This window comes from Alligator mississippiensis, chromosome 10 (assembly GCF_030867095.1).
Source record: "Alligator mississippiensis isolate rAllMis1 chromosome 10, rAllMis1, whole genome shotgun sequence".
NCBI classification, from domain to species: Eukaryota; Metazoa; Chordata; order Crocodylia; family Alligatoridae; genus Alligator; species Alligator mississippiensis.
Genome location: NC_081833.1, coordinates 33,937,603 through 33,953,556, shown reverse-complemented (window position 1 = coordinate 33,953,556; position 15,954 = coordinate 33,937,603). Strand labels below are relative to the sequence as shown.

Here is a 15,954-nt window from a genome sequence, read left to right as displayed (position 1 = left end):
CTCAAGGATAAATTGTAGGTAGGAGAAAAGGGCCACAAGTCCAAAGGAGCTTAGCTGGTTTCTAAGACTGCCCAGTCATTCTTTCCAGGCACTGCATGTCCTCTTGGATGGTAAATGTGGCTACTTTCCTGATAGTCATGGAGGATTGTTCTTCTTTATCCCTTCTACTATAATGGGAAAAATGTCAGAAGTGAGATTTGTCAGGTTGTGGTAGTGGCTCCCAGGAGAAAGGGTGGGGCCCCCTTGGCTTGCTACATTTAAATCTAGACTGGAAAAAACTCTTGAGAATCTACCGTGGAGTTAGGACTATGCAAAATTTTGCCATGTGTTTCATTTCAAAGCTGTTTCAGTGCATTTCAAGCTTGAAATGGCAAAATCGAAATGAAACAAAAAACTTTGAAACAGCTTTGAAACAAAATGAGGGCACTTGAAACATTTTGAAAATTTCGAAATGTTTTGAGTTTCGAAGCAGCCTGGTGGTGGGAGGCAGGGGAGAGCCAGGACTGCTCTCCAAGCGGCTCCACAGCACCATGGAGCTCAGCCCAGTGGCGGGAGGCGGAGTGCAGCCCTGGCTCTCCCCATCTCCCGCTGCCGGGCTGAGCTCTGTGGGGCTGGCAGAGCCGGTCCAAGTGAAGCCCTGGCTCTGCCTGCCTCCTGCTGCTGAGCCGGATGACAGGAGGCTGCCGCTGCTGCCTGGGGCAGTGGCAGCATCAGTCTTCCCTGGTGCGGGTTGCGCCCAGCGCTGGTCCCAAGCGGCAGCAACAGCCTCCTGTCATCCTGCACCCATCTGGGGGCCTGCACCTCCAGGAGGAGTCCGGCACAGCCCTGCAGCCATCCTGGGGGTGTGGGCCCCTGGATCTGCGCCGGATGACAGGAGGCTGCCACTGCCAGCAAGTGTCATGTGTTTTGCTTTTTGAAGTTTGAGGTGTGGTTTCTGAGAAATCTTTGTACTTATCTCCTTGAAACTTGGCATGCTTCATGCCCTCAGAAGGGGCTACCATCCCTGCAATTTTCATCCAAATCAGGCAAGAAACGACAAAGTTTTAGGCATTTTCATGATTCCCTATGATAGCTTATGGGTGAAACGTTGAAACGCATTGAAACAGCGAAACAGTTTCAACGAAACGACAAAATGAAACACTGTGCCTTTGAAACAGTGAAATGGGTGTCAAAACGAAACGATGTTGTTTTGCAGCTACCATGGAGGATAAATTGGTCTTGGGCAGAGAATTCAGAGAGTTGGTCTTGATAGAAACAGCTGGGTTTTTTTCAATTCTTACTTTGAGACTATGAACTCAGGGTGTATTTATCAAGGAAAACTCACAGGGGAGAGATGTACAAGCTTGTGGCCAGTAGTTTTATGCTTGAGCTGGGCTGGTTGAGCAAGTGTCAGTGGTGAAGGTGCTTGCAGGACAGGAGGGATACTAACTCTATTACTAGAGGTGCACTGATACATTGGTCCATGTTGGATTGGCACCAATAAAAGGAAAATTGACATTATTGGCAATCGGCTATTTTGGCTGATGTGGCTGATAATGTTGCCAATAAATGCCATGTGCATGTGCGCAGCCATAGTACAGCATGCAGGCGGCCAGAAGCGCAGCTTGGCAGCATGGAGAGTTGCATTCAGCTGGTAAGTCTGTTGTGGGGCAAGGAAGGGGCATGTAGGGGGCAGACTGAAGCCCCTGTGGTGAGGGAGGGAGTGGGGCTGGGGCAGGCTCTGCAAAGGTTGGGGGGGATGTGGGATGGAGCTGTGGCTTATCCGGGGGGTGCGGCTCCTGTTGCTGCACACACCCTGGGAGGGTATGATGGGGCATGTGCCCCCTCAATCTGTGCATGGGTCGGGGGTGGCACAGGGCTCTTCCCAGTGTGGGGTTTGGGTTGAGGCTGTGCTTGGGGTGGGCAGCACTGAGAGGGGGACTATGGGGGGAGCTACAGCCACTCCAAAATTTGTGGGGTGGGTGGTGCTACCCACTCCCAGTGCCACTGCCACCTGCCCTGAGTATAGCCTGGCCCAGCCCCCCTCCCGCTGAGAAGAGCCCGGCACTGCCCCCGGCCGTAGCCCACAGTGGCAGCCTGCCCTTGCCCTGCGCGCAGGTCTGGGGGGCACATACCCCCCCATGCCCTCCTGGGGTGTGTGCAGCTGCAGGAACCACCCCCTCCTTCCACTGTGTCCCCCAGACGAGCTGTAGCTGTGTGCCGCACCCTGCCCCAGTGCGGGCCCCACTCCCTCACCATGGGGACCTCGATTTGCCTTCTCCACGTCCCTTCCTTCCCCTACGCCCATTCTGCCACAACAGACTTACCAGTCGGATAGACATAGACATTAGGGCTGGAAGGGACCTCGGAAGATCATCGAGTCCAGCCCCCTGCCCGAGGGGCAGGAAGTCAACTGAGGTCATAGGATCCCAGCAAGATAAGCATCCAAATTTCTCTTGAAGATGTTCAGTGTAGATGCTTGAACCACCTCTGATGGCAGGCTATTCCAGACCTTGGGGGCTCGGACAGTAAAGAAATTCTTCCTTATGTCCAGCCTGAAATGGTCTTGCAGTAGCTTATAACCATTTGACCTCATCATCCCATGGGGCGCTCTGGTGAACAAACATCCCCCCAGATACTGGTGGTCACCCCTGATAATCTTATAGGTGGCCATCAGATCACCCCTGAGCCTGTGCTTTTCCAGGCTAAAGAGCCCCATAGCTCTCAGCCTGTCATCGTAAGGTCTGTTTTCCTGACCTCTGATCATGCACATGGCTCTTCTCTGGACTCTCTCAAGATTCTCCACATCCTTTTTGAATTGTGGGGCCCAAAACTGGATGCGGTATTCCAGCTGCGACCTCACCAAGGCCGAGTACAAGGGAAGAATGACGTCCCAGGATTTGCTTGAGAAGCATCTATGGATGCAAGCCAGCATTTTGCTCGCTTTACTAGCCGCAGCATCGCATTGCAGGCTCATGTTCATCTTGTGGTCAGTGATGACCCCCAGGTCTCTTTCTTTTGTAGTACTAGTCAGTGTAGCACTGCCGAACCTATAAGGGTGCTGCAGGTTTTTCCTCCCAAGGTGGAGAATCTTGCATTTTTCGGTGTTAAACACCATCAGGTTCTCATCTGCCCATTTGCTGAGCCTGTCCAGGTCAGCCTGGATCATCCTCCTGTCTTCAGGTGTGGATGCTTTGCCCCAGAGTTTGGTGTCATCGGCGAACTTGGCCAGTCCGCTTCTGACTCCAATGTCCACGTCATTAATGAAGATGCTGAACAACATGGGTCCAAGGACAGAGCCTTGGGGGACCCCACTGGTCACAAGGCACCATGATGATTGATTTTCATCAATTACCACCCTCTGGGTCTGACCACAGAGCCAATTTCCCAGCCAGCAGATCATGGTGGACCCAAGGCCACAGTTGGCTAGTTTCACCAAGAGGTGATCATGGGATACCAGATCGAAGGCTTTTTTGAAGTCAAGATATATGACATCAATCTCTTCCCCCTTGTCCAGGTGATAGGTCACCTGGTTGTAAAAGGAAATGAGATTGGTCAAGCAAGACCTACCCGCAACAAACCTGTGCTGGCTATCCCTCAGGATGTTGGCTTTGGCCAGTCCATTAAGGATGGCCTCTTTAATAAACTTTTTCTAAGACCTTCTCCGGAATAGAAGTCAGGCTGATGGGCCTATAGTTTGCCGGATCCACTTTCCTCCCTTTCTTGAAGATAGGCACCACATTGGCCTTCTTCCAGTCTTTGGGCACTACACCAGAGCACCAGGAGCTCTCAAAGATCCGTGCCAGAGGCTGGGCTATGATGCTTGCCAGCTCCTTGAGTACCCTGGAGTGTAGACTGTCAGGGCCGGCTGACTTGAAGGTATGCAGCCTCTCAAGGTGTTCCTTCACGAGGTCAGCATTGCTGGAGGGCACGGGATCTCCCTCACCCAGACCTCCCTGTCCCGTAGTGGGCATGGGCATCCCATGGGACTGATGAAAGACCGATGCAAAGTACCCATTTAATAGGTTGGCTGTTTCCTGGGCGTCAGTTGTCAGATGCCCCATCTGGTTTAGCAGGGGTCCAGTGTTGCTCTTGCTTTTCCTCTGCCTCCCCACATATCTGAAAAAGGACTTTTTATTTTCCTTGATGCTCAAAGCTAGTTGGAGTTCAGTTGCAGCCTTGGCTTTCCTGGTTTGCTCCCTGCAGGCCCAGACCAGTGCAGAATATTCCTTCTTGGAGGTGAATCCCATCCTTTGTAGGCCTTTCTTTTTTATCTTCAGGAGGTCTGCTAGATCCCTGGAGAGCCAGGGGGGCTGTTGTGCCCTCTTGCTGCCTTTCCTCCGAGATAAAGTAGAATTAGCTCGTGCATTGAGGATCGCTCCCTTGAGGAGCAACCACTCTTCCTGGACTCCCCTCCCCCTGGGGTCGTGGTCCCTTAGGGCCTCACTGACAAGCCTCCTGAGCTTGTCAAAGTTGGCTTTCCTGAAGTCAAGGACTTCAGTGTTGCTGACTGACTTGCCAGATTTACGGTGGATGGTGAAGGTGATTAGCTCGTGGTCGCTGTCACCCAGCTTCCTATCGATCACTAGGTCGCCGATTAGGTCATCCCCAGTAGCCAGTACCAGGTCGAGCAGCGTCTTACTTCTCGTTGGCCCATAGACTTCTTGAGTCAGGTAGAGGTCATCCACGCACGATAGGAAGCTTTGCAACTGCTCGGATTTTTCTAAGTGATCCTCCCACGAGATGTCTGGGTAATTGAAGTCACCTGTGACAACCATGGTTCTGGGGCATGCAGCCTCAGCCAGTTCCCAGGCGAACTCCTGGTCAAGCTCTTGACTTCGGGTGGGAGGTCTGTAGTAGACTCCCACTGTTGTGTCCCCTGTGCCGTGTTCCCCAAGGATTTTAACCCAGAGGGTCTCCAGTCGTCCACCCTGGTTGCCAGTATCAGCTTGCAGGGACGTGTAGCTTTCCTTAACATGGAGAGCTACACCCCCGCCCCTTTTATCAGCTTGATCTCTTCTGTACAGGGTATAGCCATCTATACTTGTGGTCCAGTCATGGGTGGAGTCCCACCAGGTCTCCATTATCCCTATGGTGTCATAATTATTTGTGTTAAGCAGGAGGATGCGTTCCTGCTTTGCAAGGGTTGCTCAGCGGGCCAGCAGTGGTGGTAGTCCCCCCGTCTTCTGGCGGACTTAGTTTAAAGCCCGGTGGAGCAGGTCAGCCAGTCTGGCTGAGAAGAGCCTCCTCCCCAGTGGAGAGAGGTGGAGGCTGTCTCTTCCCAGCAGCTCGCTGCCTCTCTCACCAAAGAGCAGACTGTGGTCATAGAAGCCAAAGCCTTCCTGATGACACCAGCACCTCAGTCTTTGGTTAACTACCTGGATCCTCCTCTCCCTCCTCAGCCCATACCCCGAGACTGGGAGGATCGAAGAAAACACCACCTGCTCCCCCAGACCCTTTAGCCCCTCTCCCAAATCCCTGTAGCACCACATGACCCGGCTGGGAGCGCTCTGAGCCATGTCATTGGTGCCCACATGAATAAGGAGCATGGGATAGTGGTCTGTGGGCTGGAGGAGCTTAGGGATCTTCTCCGCAATGTCTCAGATGCGGGCCCCTGGGAAGCAGCAGACTTCCTGGGCTACGGGGTTGGAGTGGCAGATTACCCCCTCAGTCCCCTTCAGGATGGAGTTTTCCACGACAAACACTTTGTGTTTTGTCTTGGGGAGAGCGGGAGTGGTAGCTACAGTTGAGCCTGTGTTGCCTGCAGGAGCTGGCAACTTAGCAGGCTCTGCTGGGGCTGCAAGAGGTTTGTACCTGTTGCTGAGCTCCAGCAGGGCAGGGGCCTTGTTGCGGTGGGCCTTGGGACCCTTGACCACCTTGGTCCATCCCCCTGACTGGACAGAATGAGAGGTCCTGGAGTCCTCCCTTGTCCTGGATGGAGACCGTCCGTGGTCTACCCTCTGGCTCCTGGGGGAGAAGGGCCTGGCAGTAGGAGTCGATCTCCTGCTCGCAGTCCCTGTTGGCGCACAGTCTCTGGACTGTGGCCTGGAGCTCCTCCAGCTGGCGTGCCAGAGACCCCAAAAGGGAGCAGACCCCACAAGGGGAAGTGGCCATGCTCCCAGGCCCCAGAGCCTGAAAAAGGGACAGGCAGCCCCCGCAGCCGAGAGCCAGGGGCTCCCTCTGTGTGGAGCCCGGAACCACGGGCTCTGTCTGGGTGGCCGTCTCTGAGGTGCCGGTGGGGGGGCTGCAGACCCCGAGGGGACCTGAGGGATGGGATGAGTGCCCATCCGTGGCATGCTGCTGGTAGGCGGGCTTGGCCTGAGGCTACCTACCCTAGGGGGCTGGCAAGCAGGGCCTCGGGCCCTCCTGCACAAACTCTACGCTAATTCTCACACCGGCAGACAAGCGTGCCTGTTCACACAGCCTGTTTGTGTGGCTCCAGTCGCGTGGCTCCCTGCGGGGCTGGGTGAAGTGGGGGCCTGGGCGGGGCAAGACCCACCCGACTCCCACTCAGCCACCTCCTCCCACTCTCTAGGGATTAATCCCCTCCCACCATGGGCCCTGCTTACCTCCAGCTGTGCTGGGGGTTGGCAGGGGGCTCCGTGGCTGCTGGGGGGCTTTGGGGGAGTGGGGGCACAGCGGGCTTTCACCTGCGTGTCTCTCGCCGCTCCTGGAGCCTAACTCTCCAAGCTGCTCTCCAAGCTGCTGGGCTCCATGTTGGCTTTTAGATCAGTATCAGCTGATATGGCTTGTTAAAAATCGGCCATCGGTATCAGCCCAAAACATGTCTGTTGGTGCACCCCTACCTGTTACCATAGAACTTAACAGCCAGTGGTAGAGAAATGAGGCTAAGAATTGGAAGATGTTGAGACCAACTTTCTCTGGTGTAGCTGGGCTCCAATCCCAGGTAGAGAATTCAGAGACAAATTAAGAAAGGAATAGAAAACCAGAATGCATGCTGACCTGTGAAGTATTCACATTTTCTTGGCAAGAGATGAGCTGACACTTGGCTGATGTAGTTGCTGCCTGAGAGAGATCTACTTATTTACTTACCATTGCAGTTCACAGGGACTTCTTGTTGTCGAAATAGAAGAGGCTATTAGCAAATCAATAGTCAAGGTATTCCATAATAGCTCATTTGGATACTACTGACAGCACTGCTCTCATTATTGCACCATCTCCTCTGACAGTTCCTAAACTTTTTGGAGTAATGAGTAGAATGAGGTTATGAAGATAAACTGCAGAGAGAAAGTAACTTGGTAAGCTCTGCTGATGATGCCAAGTCTCTAAATACAAGTTACATAGTCCATTAAAGGTGAATTGTGGCAGTCTTTATGTTAGGAAACTCCGTCTCTCCCCACTTGTCATATTAGACTGGTCTCACTAAGTGGAAGAGTTTTTTTCTTTTGGGTGTTATGGCCTACTTCCAAGATTTTCTATGTAGCATAAAGAGTAGGGGTGCACTGATAAAGATTTTTGGGGCTGATACAGATAGCTGATTTTTAAGGAGGCGTATCGGCTGATACCAGTCCGATTTCTGATACGCAGCTCTTCAGCTTGTAAGTCTGGTGTGGTGGAAGGGGTGTGAGGCGGGGCAGATCAAGGCCCCTGCGGTGAGGGAGGGAATGAGGCTGGGGCTGGGGCAGGCGCTGACCAGTGGGGGTGGGGAGGGGCGTGGGACAGAGCCTCAAGCGGCTTGTCTGGGGAGTGGGGAGGGTGTGTGTGTGCCCCTTGGATCTGCACAGCATGGGATGGGCTGCAGCTGCAGGTGTGGGACGGAGGCATGGCTCATTGGGGTGGGGGGGGCAGTTCCCACCGCTGTGCACAGCTCATCTGGGAGGGTATGGGGGGGAAGTGTGCCCCTGGATCTGTCCAGCCAGCATGAGCCGAGCCCAGCCCACCCTGCCCTGCACAGATCTAGAGGCACAGGTGGCCCCTCTCTTTCCCCCCCCGCCCCCCCCATCTTCCCTGATGAGTGGTGGGAACTGCCAGACAAACACTGGACAAGCTGTGTGCAGCAGCGGGAGCCCCAACCCCATACCCTCCCTCACCTTGGGAGCCTTTATCTGCCTCCTCCCCCAATGCCCCTTCCTCCTCTCCCTTCCCCCCTCCCCATCCACCACAGCAGACTTACCAGCTGCACGCAGCTCTCCATGCTGCTGGCTCTGCTCCTTACTGCCTACATGGTGCGCTGCAGCTGCATGTACACATGGGCATTTATCGGACAAATTATCAGTCGAAGCAGCCTGATTTCTGATACAAAATTTTTTCTTTTTATTGATGTATTGGCATGCTAATGTACGCTGATCTGATATCGGACTGATGTATTGGTGCACCTCTAATAAAGAGCAGGCTGTTTGTACCACAGCTACAAAAACATTCAGGGCTTCTGGCTGCCTGCTAAAGCAGGAGAGTGAATCACCAGACTCCACTGAGATGGAGTTAGAACCATCTTGTTCCAGAATATGTCCTTTGAGTGTTTTACTGATTTTTTTTTTTTTCTAGTTGTATCCAGCTACTCAGGACTCTTGCATTAGGAGCAAGAACATGTTGCCCAGTGGGTAGATCAGGGACTGGAAGGTTAGGACTCCTGGATTCTATTCCTGGTTCAGAGTCTGACTCGCTGATTTGACCTCTGTATACCTTTTGTGGCAAACAGATATTTCTTTTTGTTACCTTTGTGCCACCATAAAAATTTTAATGGCAGCACAGAGCAACAGCAAATAGACATCCATATGTTTTGTATGGACGTCAGTTTGACCATGACAAAAGGCAGCTATAAATTGTTGGGGTGGATATCTGGTTTGCATTATGGTGGGAGAGTGCGGGCATTCCCCAACCAGCCTGGGCAGGTGCTCCCAGGGCTTTAGAGGCCTGTGCGGGATTGGACCCCTCAAGCCTTGGGAGTCCCTGCCCAACTTTTCTTGCTTAGAGACATGTGCCCGTGGCAATTTCTGAAGCATGAACCCCCAGAGATTGCTGGGGATGCACATCTGGAAGCAGGGGACGCATTGTTTGTTGTTCTGCAAGATCAAAGAGTGGGACAGTGGGTGACATGTTTTGCCTATTTAAATGGATAAGTTGTGCTAGGACACATCTCAGCACAACTGATCCACTTCATTTGGTGATATCTGTTTCTAGCCTTAATTACTTCACCCAGGAATTATTTTATTTTTTTCCGTTTTGCTTCCCCCCCTCCCCCCCAATCTTGTGTTGAAATGCATCTAGAACATTACATTTTATAGCAATTAAAAATGCTCCAAAAGTATGGTATAAAATTTAGTGTTGTGAAGAGTCCCCAATGATGGTTTGTAAACTGCAATGAGAATCTTGTACAAGAGGATTTAGGGCAGGGGTGGGCAGTTATTAAGGCTGGAGGGCTGCTTAACGAGTTCTGGTGAACTGTCAAGGGCTGCAAGGGTAGCCCCACCCGTGGTCACCATCTTGGAGCTAGAAGTCCTGTCCCTAACCTCTGCCACCTGAAGTCCCTCCCCTTGCCCTGGAAGTACTCCTTTTGGAAGGTGGAGGTTGCCATCTTGGAACCAGAAAAAAAACAAATCATATACTAAAAATTCAAAAATTTTCTATAACATTCTTTAATTTTATTTAAAACATTTTTTGTCCTGATTTGTGTGTGTTTGCATGGTGTATATAGAGGTGATTGCATAATAGCTGAAAATCCAGTTTTATTCTTGTGTATTGTGTGTGTGGGGTCTGTGTAGTTGGGTGTGGGGAAGGGTGGGGGATGTATGTATGTGGGTGTGGTTGGGATGGGGAGTGGGTGGGTCTGTGGGGTGGGTGTAGGTATGTGGGTGGGGGTGGATGTCTGGGTGTGCAGGGGTGTGTGGTTGGGGTGGGGGAGTGTGGGAGGGTGTAGGTGTGTATGGGAGCATGGTGGGTTGGAGGTGTGGGAGTGTGTGGAGGGTGTGTGTGTGTGTGTGTGTGTGGGTATGGTGGAGGGTTGGGTGTGGGAGTATGGGGGCTGTGGGAGGGTGTGGGTATGGTGGGTGTGGGTGCTGTGGGAGGGTGTGGGTGTGTGGAGGTATGTGGGGGATGGGGTGTGTAGGAGAATATGGGTTTGTATGTGGGGGTGGGTCTTTGGAGTGTCTTTGAAGTGAAATGGGTCTCCAGGGTATGAGAGTCCCTGGAGCTGCATGTGGTGGCAGTGAGTGGGGCCAACCCCACCTGTCCCCATAGCATACGTTTTTGCACTCACAACTGAGTCTCTGGCCACATGTGGAGGCAGCGAGCAGGACCAGCCCGACTGGCCTCATAGCATGTATTTCCATGCTCCTGCCTTAGTCTCTGGCTGCACATGGCAGCAGGGTGAGGGGTCAGCCCCACCAAGCCCCCTAATGCATAGCTCCCGCCCTCCCACCCAAGTCCCTGTAGGGCTCCTCCCCAGCCCCATAATGCGCAGCTTCTGCCCGAGTCCCCGGCTTAACATAGTGGCTGCAGGCAGGACCAGTGGGCAGGGAAACAGCCACGGAGTTGCCAGGCAAAAGCCTCTGCTTTTGTCTCTAGCATCCCCTGTCTTTGGCTGGGAGTGTGTCAGGCCAGGCTGAGGTGAGGGGCTGGGGGTGGTCACTTAGTGTGGAGGCACCGGCTTTCGGAGGGGCAGCGAGGGCCAGGGCCCATGACAATTCTTTTTGCTTATGGAGGGGCCTTGCGGGCTGGAAGGAATTGTGTGATGGGCTGTATTTTGCCCAACCCAGTTTAGGAAATGGCAGCATTATTTTGCTGAAAGACCTGCAGTATCTTCCTCTGTGGAGCGTTTCCACCTAAGGGTGCTGTTCTTTCCTGTGAGTACCAGGTATTGGCACATGATGTTATGGGAGAGAGCTGGGTCATACCTTGAAGGCACGGATGTCTTCATGCGATTCATTGTTTTACTGGATAAATAAATGCAGCTTGGTGTCTCAAAAGGCTCAATTCCAGTCCCCATAAGCAGTGCCCTGTTGACCACAATAGCCGGGGAGACGAATGGAATTGAACCGTCCATAGCTGTGTCATCAGTCTTCTTAATACTTTTTCTTTGTGGATTGCAGGTAGTTGTGTGCAACCAGCCATGTGAAGCAGAAATGACAGCGGCCCCATGGTGAATGGGACATTTTGTGTGGGAGGATATACATGTTACTGACCTCTCCTTGGTTGTTAAAGGGGCTGTTTTGCACTTGGGAAATAGGAAGTTTTGGTGACAAAAACTGATTCTACCCGTTCAGAAAAGATTTTTCTGGACATACCATGTAAGTGTTGTGGTGTTTGGTGCCAAAGGTACAAGACCGTAAGGACCTCATATACTTTTCCATAGCTCTGTCATTAGGAACGTACTGAATTCACAGTGGAAGTAGAGCGTGTGGTGGCTCCTTTCATCTTGCATGTTTTCTGCTTCCCCCCCCCCCCCCAGCTGCTGATTAGTGGAGGACCCCACCACTCCCTCCTGATCAGCAGGGAAGCTAAAACTGTGGTTTTAAATATGACACTGTTTTTTGCCTTCTCACCAGTCAGCAGCAAACATCAGGGTCATCTGGGGCCCCATAGCTAATCAGTGGAAGGAGGCAAAAATGGCACCATATTTTAAAAGCGCAGTTTTCACCTCCCCACTGATCAGGAGTGAGCTGCAAGCGGAGCCCCTCCACCAATCAGTGGGAGGTGGGGAGCAGGGGAACCTGCAAGATTAAAGGAGCCACAGCACACCCCACTTCTGCCATGAATTCGGTAGTTCCCTATTTATCACCTTTGTAATATGAATACTTCACATAATTGCTCTAATCTGAATACCCACTGTCCCTACTATGAAAGGTATTACTTGTTTTAGACCCAGATTCTCCTGCATCTGTATTGCTTCTTTGAATTACTGAACTGAATTTATTGAACCCCTTAGTTATTCTGTAAGAGTGAATCCATATTCTTTCTTCTTTCATTATGCAGTTTGGGGCACTCTCACCTACTTTAAGGATGTGTGCCTTAGTTTGACTGTGGGCAAACTGATATTACTGGTGAGAAAATCACCTACTCAGTGTGTTTGAAGCAGCAGTGATGCATTCCTTAAGTCCACTCATATATTTTGGGGATTTTGGTGGCCCATTTAATGCTGGTGAAACAGAAAACATTAGCGTCACGTGGTCTCAGCTTCCATGTTGGAGGTGGAATTATTTCAAATGAGACTGAGGCAGAAATCAGTTCCATGATTTGTTGGTTCCCAGGTGTCCACTTTTCTTGGGTAGAGGTAAATGTCCTTCCAGCATTCCCAGATGTGCAAATGGGGGAAGAGAGGAATGACAAACTTGTAGCATTTCCAAGAAAGAGGAGCACATTTGCATAGTTCAGCAAAGTCCTTTCCTAACTGCAGTCTAATGGTAGAAATTGATAAGAATGCAGGCGATGAGCACATGTTGTTTGGAGTTGTTAAGTTTGTGTTTTGTAGGTCATGCAAGTATTGTTTAATTTCCTTGTTTTTTTTCTACAGTTGTGTTCTAGGTGGGTGGAATAGATGTTCCAGAGGGAAAAATGAGTCTTGCTTGACGTTTTGCAGCTGTGAAAAAAAAACCTGTTGGTGTGAATTGCACTGCATATGTGACTGCCCTTCTCTCTATGGTGACTCATTCTATTTGAAACACTAATGCCATGCCCTTCCAGTTGGCTTGCCTGCTTCATTTATTCCACCAGAGGCATTAGTGATAACTTCATTCTTCCTGCCAGAGCTTTCCCTGCTAATTTGTTTCTCTCAGTTGTCTTTTTGTTGTTCAGGATCTTGCTCGCTTGTTACTCTTTTTGTTGGTATTCTTTGTTCTGCTCCAGCTATTAGTTTGGATTTATCCTAGGCTAGTTTTTCTAATGTTTCCCCTCTTGCTTCCACTGCTCAGCGGTGGGGTGGGCAGTGGTGGTGCTGGGAGGGGTGGCTATGAAGTGGGCTACAGCCACCCCACAATTTCCCATAGCTCCCAAATAAGCCCCCTCCAAGCGCTGCTGCTGCCTGCCCCATCCCACCTCTGCCTGCCCCAAGCACAGCACTGGCTCAGCCCTCCCTGCCGGGAAGAGGCTGGTGCAGCCCACCCTAGCCCTTGCCCTGTGCCCACAGTGGGCAGCCCACCCTAGCCCTGAGCACAAATCTGGGGGGCACATGCCCCCCCCCCGTGCCTCCCCTGAGGGTGCATGCAACAGTGGGGAACCGCCCACCCTTCACACCTCCTGGGTAAGCTGCCCATGGCTGTGTCTTGTGCCCTGCCCTGCCCTGGGCAGGTAGTGCCTACCCCAGCCCCACTCTCTCCCTCACCATAGGGGCCTTGATCTGCACTCCCATGCCCCTTCCCCTCTACAGACTTACTGGCTAGATGCTGCTCTCCATGCTGCCAGGCTGCATTCCTGGCTGCATGCATTCTGTGGCTGTGCGCATGGATGCAGCATATATTGGTGATGTTATCGGCTACACTGGCCAAAAAAAGCCAATTGCTGATAATGTCAATTTTCCTTTTATCAGTGCCGATCTGATATGGACTGATTATATTAATAGAATCATAGAACCTGTAGGGACCTGTGTGATCATCAATTATGGTTCCTTCCCATGGGCAGGAAGTAGTGGGGTCAGATGAACTCAGCAATGTGCCTGTCCAGCCTAATCTTGAACACCTCCAAGGAGGGCAACTGCACCACCTCTGCTAGGATTCTGGTGATCTTTACAGAGAAGAAATTTTGCCTTGTATCCAAGCTGAATTTATCCTCTATTAGTTTATGCCCATTGGTCCTCGTCCTCCCTTGAGGTGCACTCCTGAATAGTTGCTCTCCTAGTTCTTGATGCTCCCCCCAAGGTACTTGTAGGTAGCTATCAAGTCGCCTCTCAGCCTTCTCTTCCTGAGGCTGAACAGGCCCAATTCCCGGAGTCTCTCCTCATAGGGCCTACCCTCCATGTCCTTAATCAAATGGTGCCCCTTCTTTGTACCCTCCTGAGCTTATCCATGTCCTTCTTAAAGTGTGGTGGCCAGAACTGGGCACAGTATTCCAGCTGAGGCCTCACCAACACTGAATAGAGAGGGAGGAGTACCTCCCTGGATCTGTTTGCCACACAGTGGCTGATGCACGCCACAGTTTTATTGGCCCTTTTGGCAGCTTTGTCACACTGTTGGGTCATTTTAATCTTCCAGTCGATTGTGACCCCCCCCCCCCCCCCCCCCCCGCCCCCGGGTCTCATTCAGCTGTTGTGCCATCCAGTAGGCCACCACCCATTGTATAATTGTGGTGAGGGGTCTTCTTACCCAGGTGAAGGACCTTGCTCTTCTCCCTGTTAAACCTCATCTGATTTTGTTCCTCCGATAAATCCAGTCTGTCAAGGTCCTCCTGGATCTTTGCCCTATCCTCTGGTGTGCCTGCATTTTCCCACAGCTTGGTATCATCTGCAGACTTAATCATTGCACTTTCTACCCCTTCATCCAAATTGTTAATGAATATATTGAATAGCACAGGTCCGATCACTGATGCCTGGGGGACCCCACTGGAGATGGCCCTCCAGGATGAGGCCATCCCATTGATAACCACTCTCTGGGGGTGGCCTCTGAGCCAGTTGTCCACCCACCTCACTGTAGACTGGTCCAGCCCAGTACTCAGAAACAAGAGTCAAAGGCTTTACTGAAGTCTAAGTAGATGACATAAAACTTGTGTCCCTCGTCCAGATGGTTAGTGACCTGGTCATAGAAGGATACAAGGTTCGTGAGGCATGACCTAGCCTCAACAAAGCTGTGCTGGTTGCTGTTTAGCACCCCATCTGTTACAAGCTTGTAGTTAATGGCCTCCTTAACCAACTTTTCAAAGATTTTTTGGACCAAGGTCAGACTGACTGGCCTGTAGTTTGTTGGGTCATCCCTCTTCCTTTTCTTAAAGATGGGCACCATGTTGGCCCTCTTCCAGTCATCTGGGACCACTCCTGAGTTCCACGACTCTTCAAATAGCTTGGCCAATGGTGCTGCTATAAGTTTGGCCACTTCTTTCAGGACTCTTGGGTGCAGGTCATCTGGTCCAGTGGACTTGAAGATGTCCAAATGTTGTAAAAGATCCTTCCCCTGTTCTGGGCTGGTTTAGTATAGGTTGTTACCTTCCCCTTGTTCTCTGGGCCTCTAGTCAGATGAGCAGCCCCTGTTGGGTTTCAGGAAAACCAACACAAAGTAAGTATTCAGGAGTTCTGCCTTTTCGTGTGCTTTGACTGTGGGCTGCCCCTGGATATTCAGTAGAGGTCCCACAGTGGAGCCCAATTTTTTTTCTTGCTCCCTATGTATCTGTAGAAGAACATTTTTGTTGCACCTCTATTTATTTGCAAGCTTTCAGGCTCACGTGCCTTTCCTCAGGTGAAGGAAAATGTACTTCGCAGACAGACAGACAGACCAAGCAGACTAAGTAGAAGGTATCTGCTCCAAGGAGTTGGCAGTCTAGATTGGACGGCACTGAGAGAAGATGCTAAGCAAAGGAAGAACAAGCGTTAGAGCCTATGGTGAAAAATCAGTTATGCTTCAATTAAATGTGGTGATTGTTATGTCCTCTAGATAACTTTCTTCTGTGTAAATTAATTGATTCTGTTAAGATTTGTGATGTGTCTGTCAGGACAGCTGAAGCAGAAGGCAGCTGAAGATGCCACTTGTCCAAGGAGAATTTAGATATGAGATTTGGCTATCATGTGCATGCTAGCCACTTTCTACAGTTGTTAATAAAACCCACTGAAAAGTGACTCTGTACTTGTTGCGCCTCAAAGACATCACAGGCAAAAATGGCACGGACCTTCTTTCTGATGTGCAGCGTAGAGCTTCTGATTCTGTACACTTCAGCCTGAAGCTGTTGTGGTTGTGTCTGTACTCCTTGCTTTGATTACTAGGGGTGCACCTATAGAGATTTTTGGGGCTGATACCGATAGCCAACTTTTTTTTTAAGGAGACATATCGACCAATACTGATCCGATTTCTGATACCAGCCTGGCAGCTTGAAGAGCAGCGT

General features: G+C 51.2%; 1 protein-coding gene across 3 annotated transcripts in view; it reads left to right on the top strand.

The window, feature by feature from the left end:
- PSKH1 (protein serine kinase H1) overlaps window positions 1–15,954 on the top strand; it is an 86,004-nt gene that overhangs the window by 18,143 nt on the left and 51,907 nt on the right. Inside the window, exon 3 of one of the 3 annotated variants that reach the window (XM_059713631.1) lies at window positions 15,315–15,651. The exons of the other annotated variants lie outside the window; for them this stretch is intronic. Within the exon in view, the coding sequence (XP_059569614.1) occupies window positions 15,315–15,449 (135 nt within the window). The 3' untranslated portion in view covers window positions 15,450–15,651. Of the gene's footprint in view, window positions 1–15,314; window positions 15,652–15,954 lie in introns of those variants that run through there. 3 annotated transcript variants of the gene reach the window in all.